Raw genomic sequence first — 19,406 nt, 5'->3', positions numbered from 1 at the left:
ATTGATAGTCAATTTAGAATAATTATCTAAAAGGTAAATCTATTGATGAGGCATAAACAGCCAGTCTAGATTCAGATACGTTTTTGTTTTCTTCAGAGTTGTTGGGCATAGAACCCAGAGCCTGTGCTGGCTGGGCAAACGTTCCACCCGTGAGCTGCCCCCGACCCAGGTCCTCCCAGAGCTCAGCTGCCCCTGACCCAGGTCCTCCCAGAGCTCAGCTGCCCCTGACCCTGGTCCTCCCAGAGCTCAGCTGCCCCCGACCCAGGTCTTCTCATTCTCTCCCTGGAGATTTCTTCTCCCCATCCTGTCTGCCTTCCTCTTCTCTTCAAACTCTGGGCCAGACTTTATAGTCCACTGTTTCTAGAATGTGAGCAGCTGTTGAAATAGTTTCCTGCCAAGTCATGGAGAGGTAGGGCCTTCAACAGGAGCAAGTGTCTCAGTGGAGTGCCATCTGAAGGGCCGCAGTGGGCTTTGGTAAACATCGCCACCAGAAGGTTTTACCCTTAAGATGATAAACATTCTTCTCAGTAAATATGTGAATGAAAACTGTTGCTGGAGCGGCTCACTCTATTTCTGTTTGGCTCTGAGCTAAGAATGTTTTTTTAACCAATCGATAAAATAGAATAAAAACAGAAGAAAGGGAGGGAAAACAGCAATAAAAACCAAGAAGCATATACAAGAGACAGCAGTGGCCTGCCGTGGCTCAGATCACGGACCCCGTAACCCTCTGCACAAGTTCACTGTAAACCTGAGCAACCAAAGCTTCGGGTCTTTCTCCAAGGGAGCAGGAGGCCTAACCTTATTTATAGCTGGGTACTGAGTAAGCTAGACCCAAGAGCAGTGGTCTGTCTGGACATCCTGACTGTGTGGCCTGACCCCTCTGAGCCTGGGATCTCACTTGGCAAGTGGCATGATACTTGCCTAGCAGACTTCCTGTATTGCCTGTAGAGTCTGATACCTAGGAAGTGTACCAAAGTGACAACTTGTCACCGGAGGTGGCCATTTGAATCCTTGTGATGTGACTGGACATCAAGTCCAGAAGTCCCACTGGTGACTCGGGAGGGGTCTTGTAGGGTGAGAAGGGCCACTGCTGTAGCCTCCACCACTCACAGGCAGAATGCACCGGTGAGTCCCTGGTGGCAGCACACTGTCAATGAGCTCCCTGCCCAGAGGTTAGCCTTTCCTTGGTGGACAGCCTGACTCTTGGGAGCTGCCTCCCCCCCCCCCCCCAGCTCTGAGGTAGTGCACAGGCAGACTCAGAACCAGCAGCCTGGAGCTGGCCTGGGGGGCGGGGGGGGGGGGCTGCAACAGAAACCCTCTCTTTCTTGCTCCATTGGGAGCATGTGGGTGGAGACCTAGCTAGTAGTATCAACTGCTTGCAGATTTTGTTTGAGTTGCTACAGCCTTTCCAGAACGGAAACCTGCAAGCCCAGACTTAGCTGGGCTCATTGTCAACTCATCCAAGCATGGAAGCTGGTGTCCGTCTAGAAGAGTGTCGTGTTCTTGCCCATAGATGGCAGTATCTGTACTGTGAGCAAGCTCTGTGGGAATGTGCCTGTGAGCATGTGTCAGCCATGTGTGCAAACATATTGTTCCCAGGCTTCTTCCTTTGGAGAATCTGGAGCTGCAGCAGGCAGGGTCTGGGGTAGCATGAACAGATCTTAGTCTGCTGGGAGAGCGATACAGAAATAGACTGTTGCAGTTTAGTATGTCAGAGAACCTAGGGGCCGAGAGGATTCGAGAAAACAGTGCATACAAAACTTGCACAGAGGCTACAAGGAAGGGAAGACACTGTCTGGCTGGAGTCTGGCAGGTCCAGATGAAGATGGCAGTGGATGAGAACTGTGCTTCAAGTGGTTGGCCACGACAGACCACAAAGAGTAGATGCTGAAAAGTAGGTAAAGGATCCTGCACCTTGTCTAGGGGCTGTGTGGAGCCACAGCAGCGTCTGAGACACCCAGTGACGTGGCCTGGGCCTGCTCTGAGGAGGTTTGCATTGTGAGGGAGCCAGAGACGGTCTGTCCAACTGAGAGGTCCAGTGGGGATGGAGGGCGGAGGTGTGTTCCGGTGCGGTCAGAGGCTGAGCTGGAGGTTGGAGGGGTTGCTGCTTGCATCCTTGTGTGGATGGGAGATGGTGGCCGGGGGTATCCTTTGCTGAATGGGAAAGGGGTGCACTTGGGAACGTATGAAGCCTCCCCGCCTCAAGTGAGACTGGTTTGGAGTTAATAGTGTTCATAGTTGTCTGTCATTTTCAAAAGCAAACTCCCAGTGTGCTTTGAGTACTCTAGGAATTAGGGATTTCTGCGAGATATGTGAGAAAGGCCTGCAGAAGCGCCATTTAACTCCAGTTCCCCAGACCTAGATAAACATGTGACCTCTGACCTCTCTGCCTGTGGCTTCAGGTCCGCTGCTGTGTCCCCTACCAACACTGCAGAAGCCACCAGCAATGTCTGGGCCATACGCTGTGGTTAGGAGGGGCCTGTTGTATCCTCATCTGTGAGGCCTGTGAGACCCCACTGTGATGGCATCCTGACTCTCCCCCTGGCTGGAAGAAGCCGGTTTGGGTAGCAAGATCTTCCAGAGCTGGAAGGAGCTGACTGGGACAGGGACACGATGATAGGATTGAAGTTCCAGGTTGTCCCTGGAAGGCAGGGGCTGGAGGGCTCAGCTGTACAACCCACTGCTGGTCTGGGATTAGGATAGGGTGGTCCTCCAGCCCCTCTTCTGACATGCACCGGAGGTGGCGTTTGCCAGGTCATGGACTGGGCCACAGTCTCAGAGTGAAGCAGTTACTCCGAGGAGCTCATAGCCTGGCATCCGGAGGCTTGGCCAGCTCAACCCTCCAGGAGCAGGTGTGGGCACCACTGTCATGAAGTGAGTGTCTCCTTGCTGAAGCCATGCAGGTAGGCAGGATTTACCTCAGACACTGACACTGAGATTCCTGGCCCTTTCCAGGTACCACCGACTCTTCTTCGGCTGTGACTGGCGGCTGTCACAGCATCTCCTCACGGAGTGGCTCTCTTCTCCTTGCACAACCCTGTAAGGTAGGTAGAACAACACAGAGCCACTGACCACCTAGTGTCCTGGGGAGTCTAGATGATTCCAGAGTGCGAGCAGCTGAACAGCCTTTGTGGATTAAAAGTTTTTCCCTTTGTGGACATACTGTTTATTCATTACCTCATCTGCTCCTCACCAAGGGAAAGGCAGGTGAGGGCAGGGATGAGGGCAGGGATGAGGGCGGTCCTGAGGGGAGGGGTGAGGCGGGCTGAGCACCCTGATGCCTGCTCTCACCCTGGCGGGGCTTCTTGCTTGCTGTGCTCAAGCCTCCTGGGAGCGCTATGGCGGGGTGGGTTCCGTGAGGAGGCGAGGTAGGAACTCTCCCTGCAGGTTGTGGAGAGGTGCAAGAAGTTGGGCTGTGGCCACCAAGCCCCCTGCTCCTTGGCCTTAGGAGGCACCTGAGGAGTGAGTCATGCGAGGGTGGATGAGTCATCCCCACCTGGCTGGCTGGGTGGGCGGGCCCACCTATCAGGTTCCCAGGCGAGCCTGAAGTGCAGGGCACTGGGAGGCTGGGCGCTGGGCGGAATGCAGAGTGCTGGGCTACAAGCCAGGAGACGCAGATTCCCTCCCAAGCGGGCCCTGGGCTTTTCCTCCTGTAAGGCGGTACATTCAGTCCCTCCTTGTCTGACAAGGTGGTCTTGGGGATCAGACAGGCCTGCAGATGCCTTTGTGAGCTGAAAAGCCATGGGGGTCACTGTGAGAGCGTTTCGACCTGAACAAAAGAGAACTTCTAATTGTGTGAGGAGAAAGGAAAGTGCCCTCCAGCCCATGGCATCAATGGCCAGCCCATGGTATCACTGTTGCTTGCCAAAAGAAGCAGGAAGTGAGTGCCTGTATTTTCCAATGCTCCACTGCGCCCAGCTGCCAGGCGGTGACAGGAGCTGACCATGGCTCTGTCCCTCTTAAGTCTAGATGAGAGGGCCATTGGTGGTCATCAAGGTACTTAGTCCTTGGAGCCAGGGGTTTCTAGAAGGTTCTCTAGACCCAGAGGCCTGGCCTCGCCTCAGCTGCCACTGAAGGATCACACCTGGCTTCTGGGGTGCCTGCTTCTGACAGTCCAGAGGCAGGGGTGTCCCTTTCTGTGAATGCTTTTGTGAGCCATGTCCCCAGGCCCTTGCATTCTGCCTGCCTGCCCAGCTTCGGAAACCACCACAGGGCCACAGCCAGACCTGCTCGGGCCTGGCTGAATGTCTCAGGAGCCTGCCTGTTCACCCTTGCAGCTCCTTCATCCCCTGGACTGTACTCGCCTCACGCTCACCTCCATGAACTTGGGTGTAAGCAGGTAAGGAGGGTGACTTGGTGCCCTCCTGTCAGATCCTCAGATGTCCTTGTCCCAAGTCTCTGGCACATTGATTCCTTCTCCATCTGGAACATTCTCTCCCTTGCCACTGGAAGGCTGAGCCGTGTTTCCCAAGCTGCCCCACCCCACCCTTTCTGACTATGCACAGGGCTTTGTTTTTCTGAACTTAAATGTTCAGCAGATTCTGGAATCCATTCATTCACAGAATCGTGTGACAGATGTCTAGGCTGGGAGCTGGGGGTTGGAGAAGGAGCAAAGAATAAAACCTTTCCGTACCTCCTGGGTCTTGTGGAGATGGTTATGCCTGCCATGGCTTCGTTTTTCTTCACCTGAGGAGGATCTGATGGGGTAAGGGAACAGCTGGGGGGGAGTGCTGGATGGCAGGGTGAGCTAGGAAGGGAGGGCATCCCTCAGAGGGAGGGGGGAATGGCCAGGCAAGGGACCAGGAGCCTCCAGGCCATGCTGACCTCCACCATGGATTTCACTCCAGGCTACTGGAGACTGTTAGGAGCTTCCTAGTGGGAGACTTGGAGAACTTCATTAGTGGAACCATGATACACACGCACACACATCTTAAGACCCTGCATGGTGTTGTTTCAGGGTTTTCCTCACTGTAGTGCCCCCTGATATTGAGAAGTCCTGGGAAATGTGCGCTTGCCCAGGATTCTTTTGGCTCTTTGCCGCCACCTACCCCGACCCGTGCCCGTTCCCCAGCCAACCCTTGCTGACTCTTGCACTGGGATGGGTGGTGAACTGTACCATCCTGCAAGAGGAGAGCCACTGTAATCCCTGAGGGGCAATGGTGGCCGATACCCAGACACTTTCCAAGATGCCCATGGGACCAGTCAGCTTTTCCTGCCCATGAGATGAATGCTGGGCTGGGATGGGGAGTTGAGTGTTCCAGGCAAGAGGATTATGTGCAAAGGGCTGGTCACCTGGAGGAGCCCTGTGTCCCTGCCGACAAGTGAGTCAGGTCTGGAGAGATCTGGAATGCTGTTGAGAAGAGGAGTGACTTGATTGACGGGATTTCAGAGCAATCAATTGGTGGCAGGCAAAGAGGAGGGCGGGTCAGAGAGGGCAATGCTGGAATCCCATAGGGGAGAATGTGTGTTACCAGTGAAGCCCTGCCACTCCAGGACACACACAGACAGACAGACAGACACACAGGAATAACCTGCCCGTCTCTCTGCATTCTTTGCTCTTGTCCGATTCTGTTCCCACTGTCCAGTAGGCTGAATTGAGTCAGACCACTGCAGCCCTGGGCTCCCGAGGTGAGAGAGTCTGAGCCCGGGTCTCTCCCACTCTCCAGTCCCTCTCAGCCTCGTTTTCTGCATCCACGAAGTAGGGCTTGGATGGTGACGGGAGTGAACTGGGGAGGAAGGTCTGTAGCACATGTGTGTACATGGGATGGCTGGGGAGCCTTTACTGTAAGATTAGGGCCCTGCCCAGGTCACAGGCTGCAGTCTGAACCAGAAACTCCATGTTCCCAGCAGGGTTTGGGGGGTGGGACTGGAAATGCCTCTCGCACCCAGGCCAGGAGAGGACTGGTTAGGACCTGTTCGCCTCTTCATCCTCTGCCCTCAGCACTTGGGATGGTGAGGTCCTCAAAAATCCTAGACAACAATAACAGTAAAATTTAATTTGAAATGTGCCCCAGGGGCCGTGGATGTGGCTCAGGCAATGGAGGACCTGCCTGGGATCGGCCCCAGCACTGAATTAATGATAAAATACAACTTCCAAGTTGATTGGGGCAGGACACAATGAGACAGATATTTGAGAGGCAGAGGCTGTCACAGACAGATCAAGAGCATCCAGGCCGGAAGGGCCCAAGAGAGCACACTGACCTCCCCAGTTCACATTTTGGGAAACTGGGTCCCAGACAGAAGCAGTGGAAGGAGGAAGCAGAAAAGGAGCCTAGGCCCAGGTCCAGTATCCCCACTAGGCAAGTGGGGCTCTTTGCTCAAATCCTCTTCCTCCAAGGAGTGTGAACAATGGCTTCCTGAAGAAGTTTTAGTTAACTGTGTGAGGGAGAAGAGCCATTTCTGGCCCATTTGTGCTCTGGTGCTTGTGGAGCTGGGCCTGGCATAGCGAGTTCCGCCCAAGCCACAGGGTCTATTTATAGGCCCTTGTGATTACCCGGCCTGTGTCAAGAGGCCTTATCCCTCTGCCCTGCCCCGCTGTGGCTGAGGAAAAAGCCCTTGGGGGAATGGTGAGTAGCAGGGAATCGAGGGGCTCTCTGAAGCCTGTCCGGCAAGGCCACAGTTTAGCTACCAGTTAGGCTCTCTGCCTGTTCTGGTGCCCTCTTCTGGCCTCCAAGGGCACTACATGCACATGGTGCAGAGCCATACATGCGGGCAGAACACCTGTAAACATAAAAGTAAATACATCTTAAATAAGAATAAGACAAGATGCATTTATTTTCATTTTATATGTTCTGTCTACCTCTCTTTAGCACTGTGTGTGTTCCTGGTGCTAAGGAGACCAGAGGAGGGCATTGGGTCTCCTGCAACTGGAGTTAGGGATGTTTGTGAGCTGCCATGAAGTGCTGGGACCCAACCCAGGTCCTAACCGCTGCACCACCCCCAGCCCACGCAGGTGCTTTTAAAGAAGCATGGGAGAGAGGAACAGGCTTCAAACTCTAGCCCTGGGTTTAACTCTGCTCTGCATTTCCTGACTGTGCAGTCTTCAGCTGGAGCTCTCTGAGCCTCAGTTTTCCCATCTATAAAATTGGATGATGCCAGCTTTAGTGAGGGTTCAGGAAAATGGTGCTTATGAAGTTCCTATCACAGGGCTGAGGAGATGGTTTAAAAGGTGGAGTGTTGGCCCCTCGTGCCTGTTGGGTCCCTCACACCTACATAACCAGGGAAGGGACAGGAGGCAGAGACAGGAGGATCCCCAAGGGCTTCCTGTCTAGACTGTCTGAGCCAATGTGAGCTCCGGGTTCAAGGAGAAAACATGCCCCCCAAATATGGTGGAGAATGATTGAGGAAGACAGCTGACCTTGATCTCTAACCTCTACATGTATGAGAACACACATCTGTGAGCGCGCGCGCGCGCGCGTGCACACACACACACACACACATATCTGCACACACACATGTACACACATCTGCACACACATATATACACACATATCTGCACACACATCTGTACACACATATATATACATACATCTGAACACACACATACACACAATCTGCACACACACACATCTGCACATGCATGCACACACACGCACACACACATATCTGCACACACACATGTACACACATCTGCACACATATATCTGCACACACATCTATACACACACATATATATTTACACACATCTGTACACACACATACACATAATCTGCACACACACACATCTGCACAAATCTGCACATGCATGCACACACACACACACACACACACACACAGCTCTTGTGATGCCTGTTGCATATGGAGCTTCTGTATGCAGAAGGAGGTTTTATTTGCAGGTGAGCACACTGAGGCTCCTTATAGGGTGCACTGCACACATCAGTGGCTAAGAGCAGTCAGGTTTGGGGAGCCCTGGCTTCCCACACCACCCGACCTTTCTCTCTCCTCCTCCCAGCCCACTGGGCCTATCCTGTTCCCAAGATACGGGAGCTCTGTGTTAGGGATTGTTTTTCTTAAGAAGTTCCTTCTGTGGTGCCACAGGATGACTCAGAGTCTGAGTCACAGCTGATGGCAGGGGAGGCCCCGCCCTGGGAGGGAAAGGAGAGAAGAAAACAGGAAGGGGACCAGTTAGTCCAGCTGTCCTGCTGTTTGATCAACCAGACCCGACAGATCCCCTCTCCTGCTTAGCCTCAGTTTCCCCAACTGTGGTTTTGCCTCGTGGTTCCCATTGGTAGCTGACCCTTAGACTTGAGTTCCAGGACCCCGCCCAGATCTACACATTCCAAAGCTGGGCTGTGCCTGGGCGGTTGTGTTCTTTGCAAACTCTCCCAGTGGCTTTGCCTGCCCACCTGGGGTGTGCATCCGTTCACAGCCTCTCTCTGCTGTCAGTGGCTCTGGGCTACTCTGCTCGGCTTCAGGTAGTTGACAATGGAAAGCTCACTGCCTCAGCTAAACAGGAGGACTTTGGTTTCCACAACGTTCCTGGAATATAATTCACATAACTAATTAAATTCTCATAATGTGTGTATGTATATATATATATTTCCTCCATTTTATGAACTGGGATTCTTAGTGAATTTGGGGTCTTAAAACCATCTCCACAATCATGCTTGAGAGACTTTTCTCTCCCTCTCTCCTCATCTCTCCCTCCGTCCTTCCTTTCCTTTCCTTTCTTTCTTTCTTTCTTTCTTTTTTTTTTTTTTTGAGACAGGGTATCTCTATGTAGCCCTGGCTTCCCAGACACCTGCTATGTAGACCAGGCTGGCTCGAACTCGCAGAGATCCACCTGCCTCTGCCTCCTGAGTGCTGGGGTTAATGGCGTGTGTCACCACTGCTGGCAAGAACACTTCATTACTCCAGAATGATCCCTGTGCTCCCCACTCGCAGTCCCTCCTCCACTGCCCACAGCTGACCAGTGTCTGTGTCTCCCCCGTCACCCCCTTGTCAGCATCTGTGTCTTGCTCCCCCACTTTCTGGCCCTGTGCAAATTGTTATCCTGCTCTGAACCTAGGATTTCTTCTCAGTATGAGAAGACATCACTGCACCCTCTTGCAGCCTGTTAGGATAACCCCATACATACATACAGCCTGTTAGGATAACCCCATACATACATACAGCCTGTTAGGATAACCCCATACATACATACAGCCTGTTAGGATAACAACCCCATACATACATACAGCCTGTTAGGATAACCCCATACATACATACAGCCTGTTAGGATAACCCTATACATACATACAGCCTGTTAGGGTAACCCCATACATACATACAGCCTGTTAGGATAACCCCATACATACATACAGCCTGTTAGGGTAACCCCATACATACATACAGCCTGTTAGGATAACAACCCCATACATACATACAGCCTGTTAGGATAACCCCATACATACATACAGCCTGTTAGGATAACAACCCCATACATACATACAGCCTGTTAGGATAACCCCATACATACATACAGCCTGTTAGGATAACCCCATACATACATACAGCCTGTTAGGGTAACCCCATACATACATACAGCCTGTTAGGATAACCCCATACATACATACAGCCTGTTAGGATAACCCCATACATACATACAGCCTGTTAGGATAACAACCCCATACATACATACAGCCTGTTAGGATAACCCCATACATACATACAGCCTGTTAGGAAACCCCAGACATACATACAGCCTGTTAGGATAACCCCAGCATGCAGTGTCTCATGCGCAGCAGACAATGGGCACACAGTGCGTGCACATGGGCCCTGGTGCACAGCACACAGACTCAGGCAACATTTCAAAGCACTTACCCAGCATGCCAAGCGCTGGGATGCACAGCAGTGTGTTATCTGCTTCAATCTACACAGCAACCCTGCCAGAGAAATGTGACTGTCACAGCCAAAGAAGGCGAGGCGCTGGCTGCCAGGACAAGTTGCTTTGGCAAGGTCACGTGGTGACAGAGGCTGGGGTGGGTCCTTAACTATAACATTGCATTGCCCCTGCTCCTTAGGCTGTGAATGCCCCTGGGGTGAGGACCACTGTTTATGGGTCCAAACCAAGGATGTGGTGTGTCCACCGAGGCCCGATACAATGGCCATGGATGACAGCACATAGCAGAGTGTGTCTGTGAGTGAATCATGACGAAGGCAAGAGTGATGTAAATTAAGCTACAAAGTAGACCCTGGGCACAGGTCTAAGGAGCACAAGGCCTGGTGTGTGACGTAGTCACGTGGTGTATGTGTGACTGTGGGTGTGGACATGGTCCGAAGAGCTTGGTACTTCAGCTCTGGCAGTTATGGATCCCTAGGCCCCGGTAGGCTCTATCATGGTAGGACCTGGGGCCCGGCAAGCAGGCAGGAGCCTTTTCTCTTCCTCACAAAGGCCTGCCTGTTCCCGTCTCCTGTTTCTGGATGCCAAAGAGAAGGCAAGTTCCAGAGGAGTGAGTACTGGGGCCCCAAGTACACCCACTATTCCTTTAGCTCAAACAGGGGTCAAGGCATGGGACCAAGTCCATGGTTCAGGAAGAGCCTGCCAGGCCCCCAGCTCCCCTCTCTCCAAGCCAGCCCCCCACCCCACCACCACCCCCAGCACTGGCTGGGGCCAGTACCAGTGATTTTCCTCTCCCATCCTCCTCCTTACTGGCTCCCTAGCTGCGTTCTTGGCCTGAGAGCGACTGCTCCAGGCCTCTGGGGAGAGAGCTGCCTGGCTCTTGGGGCAGTCGATTGCTAACAGCTGCTGGGCGGAGCAGCGGAGCAGGCTGTGGGCTGTGGGCAGCGGTTCTGGAGCCCTCTTGGTGCCTGGAACTCACCATTTTATCGTTCCTTCTGAACAAGAGTGGCAGGCCCGAGGTCACACGTAGCTACTTCCCAGGGTTCCTGGGGGCAGGGAGCAGAGGTCACACACAGGCTAGGTCAGATGGCAGAGGGTGTTCTGGTGGGCACCGGAGCCTAGAGCCCGAGTCCTGCGGGCCTGAAAGCCTGGAGCGGTGGCTGCCACGGGCCTATTCAATACGAGATCTTGTGAGTCCTTTCTCTCTGCTCCTTGCCAGCCCCTGGCCTTCATCTCTCCTTTGGAGTTTTTCCAGATTTTTTTTTATTTAATTAATAGTAGATGTAGCAAATCTGTGACGTAAGTCCGACCGTTCTGTGTCCAAGGGTGGTGAAGTTCAGAGTGGTTAGTTTCTTGTCACACTCAGCTGTGAGTGTTGGAGATCGCGTTCTTTTGAGTGGACAGAGCAAGCCAACTTCACAGAGGAGAGAGATTCTCGAGGTAGGCAGGAAGGCTGGCTCTTCAGGTGAAGGCCGAAGCCCTTCCAGAGCGTCACCTACCCTGGACTAGCCACCACCCCGTCTCTGGCCTTGGTTGGAACCCTTCAGCTGTCCTTTGCTTTGACTATGAAAACTAAGTGAGGTCAAGGCAGGTATGGAGCGAGTGAGCGGCAGGTGTGTCAAGGCTGGCCATCTTTGGATGTCACAGTTGCTAGACACCAGCTGAGTAGCACACTGAGAGCCAGGTCGTCTTCTGTCCTACCAGACATCAGCAAGGTGGCCTTGCCACTCCAGTTTACAGAAAGTGAAATCGGATCATTGTGGAAAGAGAACACTTGCTCTGTACCCTGAGTTCTTCACGCCCCTCCCTGAACATGGCCTGTCCTGCTGCTTCCCCTCGCCTGCCCCTTTGTCCTCTCTGGGACCTCTGCCTGCAGGCTGCCATGGGTCATTCAGGCCATCAGCTCTCATGCAGTGGCCAGACCAACACAGACAAAACTGTGGTGGTGATTAGCTGTGGAGAGTGTGGTCACAGAAGGGCTTCATATGGAGCCCTTCGCAGGAGGATGCGGCACCATCCCACCCCATCACCAGAGCTCATGAAGGTTGCCCGGGGAACCCAGCTGTTGGATCCTGGTGAAGAATGAACTTAGTCTCCAGGTCAGCTTCACCAGATGCAGTACTCACCCTTTTCTCTTTCTGTATCTGAGTCCTGAGGCCTAAACCCTCCTGGGCTGGGCACCCCTGTAACATGAGTCCTCTTGACTGGACCCCTCAGGACAGCTCACTGTCTCCCAGAAAAAGACGAGCAGATGAGCAGATGTTCCCCGTTGTTTTTATTGTGGCAAAGTAGACATAACATGAAAGTTAGCATCGTGAACATTTTAAACACATGGTTCCATGGTGTTAATACATCATATGTCTTGTGCTGGTCACCACTGCCCATCCCCAGAACTTTCCATCAGGCAAACTTTTTAAACCCAAAGGTGTGAGGAGAAAGGCCACTGCCCCAAATCATCAAGGCCAAATTAATTAAAGCAATTAATTAAAGCAAGCTTTTTTATTCATGTACATGAGCTACCTCTCTCTAAAAGTGGGGTTCAAGAAATCAGCACTGGACATGAGGAAGACAAGGTTTTTATAGCCTAGGGTTAGGGAGTTTGCAAACGGAGGCGGGGCGGGGGGAGATTTGGAGGGCAAAAGTTGGCAGGGTTACAGGAGCATAACAAGTTTGTTGTTGGGGTTTTTTTGGCTCTTTTGGGGGGACCCACCACCCAGCTCCCAAATAATTCACACACATGGAGTCTTATTCTTAGTTATGAATTCCCAGCCTTAGCTTGGCTTGTTTCTTGCCAGCTTTTCTCAAATTATACCGTCTACTTTTTGCCTCTGGACTTTTCCTATTCTCTTACTTCCATAAATCTTACTCTTACTCCTACTCCATGGCTGGCTGTGTGGCTGTGTGGCTGTGTGGCTGTGTGGCTGTGTGGCTGGGTGGCTGGCCCCTGGAGTCCTCCTCCTTCTCTGGCTACTTCTTCCTTCTCCTAGATTTCTCCTTCTATTTATTCTCTCTGCCTGCCAGCCCCGCCTATCCCTTCTCCTGCCTTGCTATTGGCCATTAAGCTCTTTATTAGACCATCAGGTATTTTAGACAGGCACAGAGCACAGCTTCACAGAGTTAAACAAATGCAACATAAACAAAAGTAACACCTTAAAATCTTGTTCTACAACACAAGTTAGTCATAACATCTGAAACAAAGACATGATTGCAAGGTGGTCCTAACAAGGTAGCCATAACAACAGGTAGTCTTAATAACCTTCTGAAACAAAGGTGGGGTTGCAAGATGGTTACAACTTTTGAAACAAAGACATGGTTGCTGTTTCCTGGAACAGGCAGCACAGAACCATTTGTAGTTAGAAGGTGACAGGTGGGGCAGAGCCAGTCCTTGAGAAACAGATTTAATCATAAACAGGAATGGACCTGGTTTATCTTTACTGTAAGATGGCTTTAACGCCCAAGATGGAGGCAGGCTGGTTCATCAAACTGAAGCTCTGTCTTCTTTGGACAATAGCCTACGTTTCCTTTCCACTTACAACTATCCCTTCACTGTATGTTCCTATACATCTGATGCTTCTCAGAACTTCATGGAAGTGGACTCCCAGTATTTGCTGTTTTGTGACTGACATAGTGTCCTTGAGGTTCATCCCTATAGCAGAGTGTGATCTTTTTAAACTGTTCCTCTGTTTGGATGTGTTTGTCGATTGTGGACTCATTTATTAATGAACAGCTGGCTTGCTTCCCTGTTGTAACTGTTGTGGGCAGTGCTGCTATGAACATGGACATGCAGATGTCTTTTAGACAGCTCGCTTTTTATAAATATGAAAAACCCTCCCTCCCTCACCCCCCCTCTCCCTCTCTCTCTCTCTCTCTCTCTCTCTCTCTCTCTCTCTCTCTCTCTCTCTCTCACACACACACACACACACACACACTTTGTTTTGAAATCCGGTCTTGCTAGCTAGCCCTGGGTGAGCTTATTATGCAACTTATTATGTAAACCGGGCTGCCCTCCTCCAAGTTGCTTCTCTCTCTCTCTCTCTCTCTCTCTCTCTCTCTCTCTCTCTCTCTCTCTCTCTCTCTCTCGAGCACTGGCATTCCAGGTACACACCATCACAGGTGGCAGGGAAAGGCTTGGGGCCTCTAATTTACAGGTAAAAAGATTAGAGAGACAGAAACTCGCCCAGGCAACTGGCCCAGCAAAAAGTGACGCTTTCTCTGTACAGGCTTCACCTGCATCAGGCTTGCCGAGCCCCGGTGTGTTTCACCTGGTACAGTTCTGAAAGGTTTACTCTTTTCACTTTTAAGGGGTGTGTGTGTGTGTGTGTGTGTGTGTGTGTTATGTAAGTGCAGCTAACTGTGCAGGCCAGAAGAGGGTGTCAGGTCCTCTAGGGCAGGAGTTACAGGTGGTTGTGAGTCATCTGATATGGGTGCTGGAAACCAAACTGAGGTCCTCTGCAAGGCAGCTGTTCCCTTATTAAATTCTTGCACCCTTCATGGGAAGAAGATATTGCAATTCCTACCTACCAATAGGGAAACTGAGGCTCTGGCACCAAGGTGGCTTGCTCAGAGCTGTCAGCTAGTTAAGGGGTAGACCTTATCCCCCCCCCACTTTGCTAGTGGGGGCTCTTTCCAGTCACTTGGCCACATCTTTCCTCTGGAGAGCTGCCCGCAGCAGCGTCTCTGTCCCTTCCTGCTCTGGCGGGGGCATCGCAGACCCTGTACCCCACGCCTTCTTCTGCACCCCACGCCTTCTGTCTGCACCCCACCCAGTCTCCTGCTGACCCTTCCCCCAAGTCACCAAGCCTGTGCTTGGGCCCCTTCATCCTGCCATTTACCTATGTTTGTGTCTGGGCTCCTCAGGGGTTGCCCCCCAGTTCTAGGGTAGGGGGCAGGATGAGGGGCTAGGGCTCAGTTCTCAGCAATCTCAAGTTTCCCAGGGCTAGAGTGTCTGCCTCAGGGGAGGAAAGACTGAGCTACTCATGCATGGCCAAATCTTGTTGCTTCCAGGGCACAGAGCCAGGAGGTGTTAGGGCCAGGCCTCCTCAGAATGTCCTCACAACACTAGGTGGGGCTGGCTCTGGGAGCTGGGAGAGGGTCAGTGGCTTCAGTCCCTGAGATAGATTCAACCAAGCCCCACTGGCCATATTCCCAATAGCTGCCACACCCAGAACAGATGTGGCCAGGGCAGAGGCCCAGTTGGCCATGTCAGGGAACCCTGCTCCCTGAGACCCAGGCCTTGGCTCTGGCCTGGCTGCCCACAGACCTGAGTTCTAAGTCTGGGCTGTGGACACTGGCTCAGTGGCCTGGAGACATCACTTTTTTCTGCTTGGTGTTATCTACAAAGAGATGGGAGGCCAGTGGCCGTCACCACTGGCAGTCCTTCGGTCTGCTCCCATAGTTCTTCAGGTGGGTATTACTGTCCCTATTTACAAAGGAGTACCTGGGGGCCCAGAAAGGGAAACCGCCCACTCCAGGTTGCACAGCCCAACCTGAGCCCAAGTCCCATTTAAATCTGTAGTCTTACCCTACTGCTCCAGGCGGCTGCCATTCGGTAGGTGTGAATGCGCTGGGCTCAGGCCTCTGAGAGAAGAAAGCAGGCCATCCAGGGACCCTTGGGAGATGCTGTGGGTCAGGCCTTGGAGTCCCCTGTTATTCCAGGAGACTGGCACTTTTAACTCCGTTCCATTTTAAAAATGAGGAAACTGCAGGTGCCGAGGCCTGTGCCTTCTAGTCCGTGGGGGCCTGCCGGAACATGTGCGGGTCCTGTCTGCTCTCGCTGGGTTTCACAACTGCCTTCTCTGTTTACTGATCATTGTCCCTCCTGGCAAAATCCTAGGCCAGAAGGGTGGGTGCTCCCAGGGGGACCAGAGCACAGCAATGGGCCAAAAGCAAACAAGCTCTGGGAGGGAAAGAGGGAGCTCTTCCAGTGATGGCCAGCTGCCTGGGAGATGAAGAGCGGCAGTGTTTGGGGTGAGGGAACAGAACAGGGAGGTGTCTTCCAAGCCCGCCAAGGCCTTTTGTACACTGTGGCCAAGGGCGAGGGTGAGACTTCTCATCTGGTAGTCACCCTAGGCAGCCCACAGAGATCTAGAGACTGACTTTAAGTTAGTCATAGGGAGAAGAACGGGTCAAGAGATGGTTATGGGGGCCTAGATCCAACCACAGGGAGGGAGGGGTCTCAGAGGGACGTGAGCTATGCCACTGGATCCTGTGGCAGATACTGAGAGGATGCCTGATGTGTAGGGGCACTGGGCAGAACTCACCAACAGCCAAGACGGGCGATCAAGGCAGTCCCTAAGGCGCAGTGAAGAGCAGGGACCAGGATGCATACACCACACAATCCATGGTCAGCAGAGTTACATTCAAGTCAGAGCAACCGTCCCAGACCCAAGTAAATGGAGGTACTGCGGTCTTTCTCCACACGGTGGCCATGGTCTGGGGTCTTCTTAGACATGTGGTTTTCCTGGGTGATGACATCAGGCATCTGGAGGGCTCGAGGGCTTTTCTGGAACCTTCTCTTGCCCCGACCTAGGAGATGTGGTAGTGCCAGCTACTCTAGAGACTTCTGCCGGCCTCGAATGGGCTTGGACTGGTTTAGCAACCGCAACCCATTTCCTGCACAGGGTCGATGCTCCCTGCTGAGATGGGGCCAGGGCCCCTGCTTCCTCTCCCAGACAGAACTGGGGCCCAGGAGCCCCAGATGAGGGTTTGAACTTCAGCAATGCCTCCTTCCACATGGGCGGCCTGAGTCTCGGTTTCTCTGTCATCGGTGCGTCTTCCTTTCCTTGGCACTTGTACCCACTTGCTCCCCTGAATTCCTACCGCACGGAACAGAGTATGGCAGGGTTACCCCACCAGAGTCTTCACGCCCTGTGCTCTTTACTGAGGGGTTTCCGGCTTTGGGGTCCTGTATGGCAGTGGCCAGGGCTTGACTACTCACTGGATCCCGAGGGGAGCTGACATGCTATTACTGATTTCAGAGCCTCCTTCTTACATCAGGGGTCCTAGGTAGTCTGATTCAGAAGGACCTGTCAAAGTGACCTGGTCCGGTGTCCCCATTTTGCAGATGGGAACTTTGAAGCTCAGAAGCAAGTAGGTTTTGGGCAGGATGGTGCAGCCAGGATCTGGGAATGCTGGGTCCAGAAACGGGCCTTAGAGGAGACCAGTCAACCAGGCGGTCTATGGCAGAGCCTTCCCTAACACTGGTGCATCCCCTTCACTTCACTTCAGCCCGCTTGTTCCCTTGAACTCACGCCTCTTCCAGGCAGGGAAGAGAGAGTTGCTCCTTCTAGTCTCCATTCACTGATGCCCTGGAGTGAGGGTTTCTAGGCTCCAGGGTCCCAGAGGGCAGAGGCTCCAAAGCCACATGGCCAGCAAAGCTACACCACCTTTGTGATCATTAACCTGGGACCAGGGACTCTGGGCTGGTGGTCACTGACCCCAGGGGTCGAGGCCAAGCCATAATGGGTCCTCTGTTAATCACCAACTGGACAAACTGGGGCCACGCTGATCCCGCTGCTCTGCTCCCGAGGGGCCAGCCCAGCTGCTGGCTCAGGTTCCTTGTCATTTCCCAAGTCGGCTAAGGAGCAAGTATCCCTTTACGCATATTCTTAGAGCATTCTTTGTAGACTACAGTTCTTAAACAAACAAACAAAACCAATAGCCATGTCGGATACATTTTAGATCACATTTTAGATTTTGTGCTTCAAACTTTTGTAGCGAGTGTCTCAGGATGTAATTTGCTGGCACACAGTTAACTCACTGAAGTATACAGTTCTGTGGTTTTTCAGTGGTGTGAACTGGTTGTATGATCATCATTATGGTGTAGTATTAAAATTTTTTCCATCATCCTGAAAGGTTCCTTGTGCCAATTACAGTGAGTGATCCAAGCACTTCCTCCAGCCTCAGGCAGCCATGGCAGTGTCCAGAGTGAAATCTCTCTCTTCATCATTTCCAAGCATACAGCTTTAACACTTCGGCAGTTACTGACTTTGCAAGGGTTTGTGCATCAGCTCCACGCTTACAGAAAGGAAGAGGGGAGCCACTCTATACCATCATTGTGCAAGTTGCTTCTTGCACCTGGAGGTCTCTCCAGGCCTGCTGAGTGCCTACTGTGTGCCACCAGGCACAGTTGGCTCTAACTGACACCCTCCCGACAGCTACATTGTGTCCTTTGTGTGACAGCTCCGTCACTTACTTCCCCAGCACATTTTGGGTCCTTTCCAATTCTCTTCAAACAATGCTTCAGTGAATATCCTTGTCCATTGCAAGCAATTTTGTAGGGAATGCTGTATTATGTGCTTTGAATATGCACAATCAAATTGTTATCTAGAGAGGTTAAAATGGCTTGTGCCATCAGGAATGTTCATTTGAGCAGTGTGGGCTTTAATCAGCTCTGAGTTGAGTCTAAGTCATCCCACTGTGGGCTCCACAGGTCTGAGGGTGACCTTCCTACACCACGGAGCCAGAGAACTAAGGCTTCTACAGACACCTGATAAAATCCTGAGTTTTTAGGATTACACAAAGGCCCCCGGTCACCCTCCCTTCCTCGACAGCTTGCCCCCTAAGTCACCTTGTTATTCACTGGGCATGACCTGCCTGTGTTTGTCTGCCCTTTGCCCATTCCTTCCCTGGGATGCTGTGCTCAGTCCTGATGGCCCCCTCTGTCCCATTAGGCTTCACCTATGCCCCCTTAAGTGGGAAGAGATTGGGGTGGGAGAGGGCAAAGTTCAGTAAGAAGCCATGCAGTACAGGCCCCAAAGTGAGTGAGCGCCGTCACCTGCAGACCAGGCTTTCTGAGCAGGCCTGATCTAACCCTCTGCAACCTCTGTGTCCAGTAGGAGACCGAGGCACAGTATGCAGGAGTCCAACCTAGGTCCCTAACTTCCCAGTGACGAGCTGCAGTGGGGGAGACTCAATCCTGGCTCCCCAGGAGAGGATAGAGAGCCTGAAATAGAAAAACTATTACAGAAGGAGATGGAGGTGCCATCAGCCTAGAGGAGTAGATAAAAGTGTCACCCCCAGCAGAGGCAAGTGCGTCCAGTCAACAGGCAACAACTTTGTACAACAAAGTGACCAAGGTTTGCCAAAAACCCTTTAAAAAACAAAAATGCTATTGAAAGAACAACAACAACAACAACAAATGCCATTTTGAGAAAAGTAGAACCAGAGATTAAGAGTTCTGTCTACTGATGGGGAGCCGGAGTTCTTCCGTGAGCCCAGATGTCCAGACCCAGAGCTACCTGAGACAGGGCTTGACAACACTGTATTAGGTGTCCTCTTCCTGGGATTGTGCCAGTCCTGGACTCTTCTGCACCGTTTCCCCCTCTGTGAAATGGGCTCTCTTATGACCCTTTGAGTAGAAAGCTCCACAAACGGTTAGTTCGTGCTAGGTGGTTCTTTTGTTTTGTTTTGTTTGTTTAGTTTTGTTGAACCTGCTAATAGCACCGATAAGAGGGGGCTTGCACGGGTCAGAGAAAAACAGCTCTCCCCGAGTTAGCCCCCGCCGACCTCTCGCTTGGAAACAAAGGGTCCAAGGGGCGACCGCACCCATTCGGGTCGGTGTGGGAACCCAGATGTCTCGGAGATC

The 19,406-nt window shown here is 52.2% G+C and overlaps 2 protein-coding genes across 7 annotated transcripts in view; one reads left to right on the top strand and one right to left on the bottom strand.

Moving 5' to 3' along the window:
- The window catches only part of Gsn (gelsolin), a 56,965-nt gene that overhangs the window by 10,271 nt on the left and 27,288 nt on the right, over positions 1-19,406 (top strand). The window contains exon 1 of one of the 2 annotated variants that reach the window (XM_037204487.1): positions 2,956-3,044. The exons of the other annotated variant lie outside the window; for it this stretch is intronic. The gene's annotated coding sequence lies outside the window, so the exon portion shown is untranslated. Of the gene's footprint in view, positions 1-2,955; positions 3,045-19,406 lie in introns of those variants that run through there. 2 annotated transcript variants of the gene reach the window in all.
- Positions 3,053-19,389, bottom strand: LOC114704705. Of its 5 annotated transcripts, none has more exons than XR_005091296.1 (7): positions 15,342-19,389; positions 11,947-12,046; positions 10,800-10,866; positions 9,802-9,863; positions 8,346-8,478; positions 3,497-6,720; positions 3,053-3,381 (listed from the first exon to the last, which is right to left on the bottom strand). XR_005091296.1 is itself a non-coding variant. In XM_037204489.1 (7 exons), the coding sequence occupies exons 6-7, from the start codon at positions 4,762-4,764 to the stop codon at positions 3,179-3,181; spliced, it is 1,002 nt and encodes a 333-aa protein (XP_037060384.1). In that variant the 5' UTR covers positions 4,765-6,720; positions 8,346-8,478; positions 9,802-9,863; positions 10,800-10,866; positions 11,947-12,046; positions 15,342-19,389; the 3' UTR covers positions 3,053-3,178. The 5 variants fall into 5 exon arrangements, 4 of the variants coding, with proteins under 4 accessions (XP_037060384.1, XP_037060387.1, XP_037060386.1 ...); XM_037204489.1 differs by having other exon boundaries at positions 3,053-3,731; positions 4,316-6,720; XM_037204492.1 differs by having other exon boundaries at positions 3,053-3,650; positions 4,316-6,720.

This window comes from Peromyscus leucopus, chromosome 4 (genome assembly GCF_004664715.2).
Source record: "Peromyscus leucopus breed LL Stock chromosome 4, UCI_PerLeu_2.1, whole genome shotgun sequence".
Classification (NCBI taxonomy): Eukaryota; Metazoa; Chordata; class Mammalia; order Rodentia; family Cricetidae; genus Peromyscus; species Peromyscus leucopus.
This window is presented reverse-complemented; position numbering and strand designations above follow the sequence as displayed.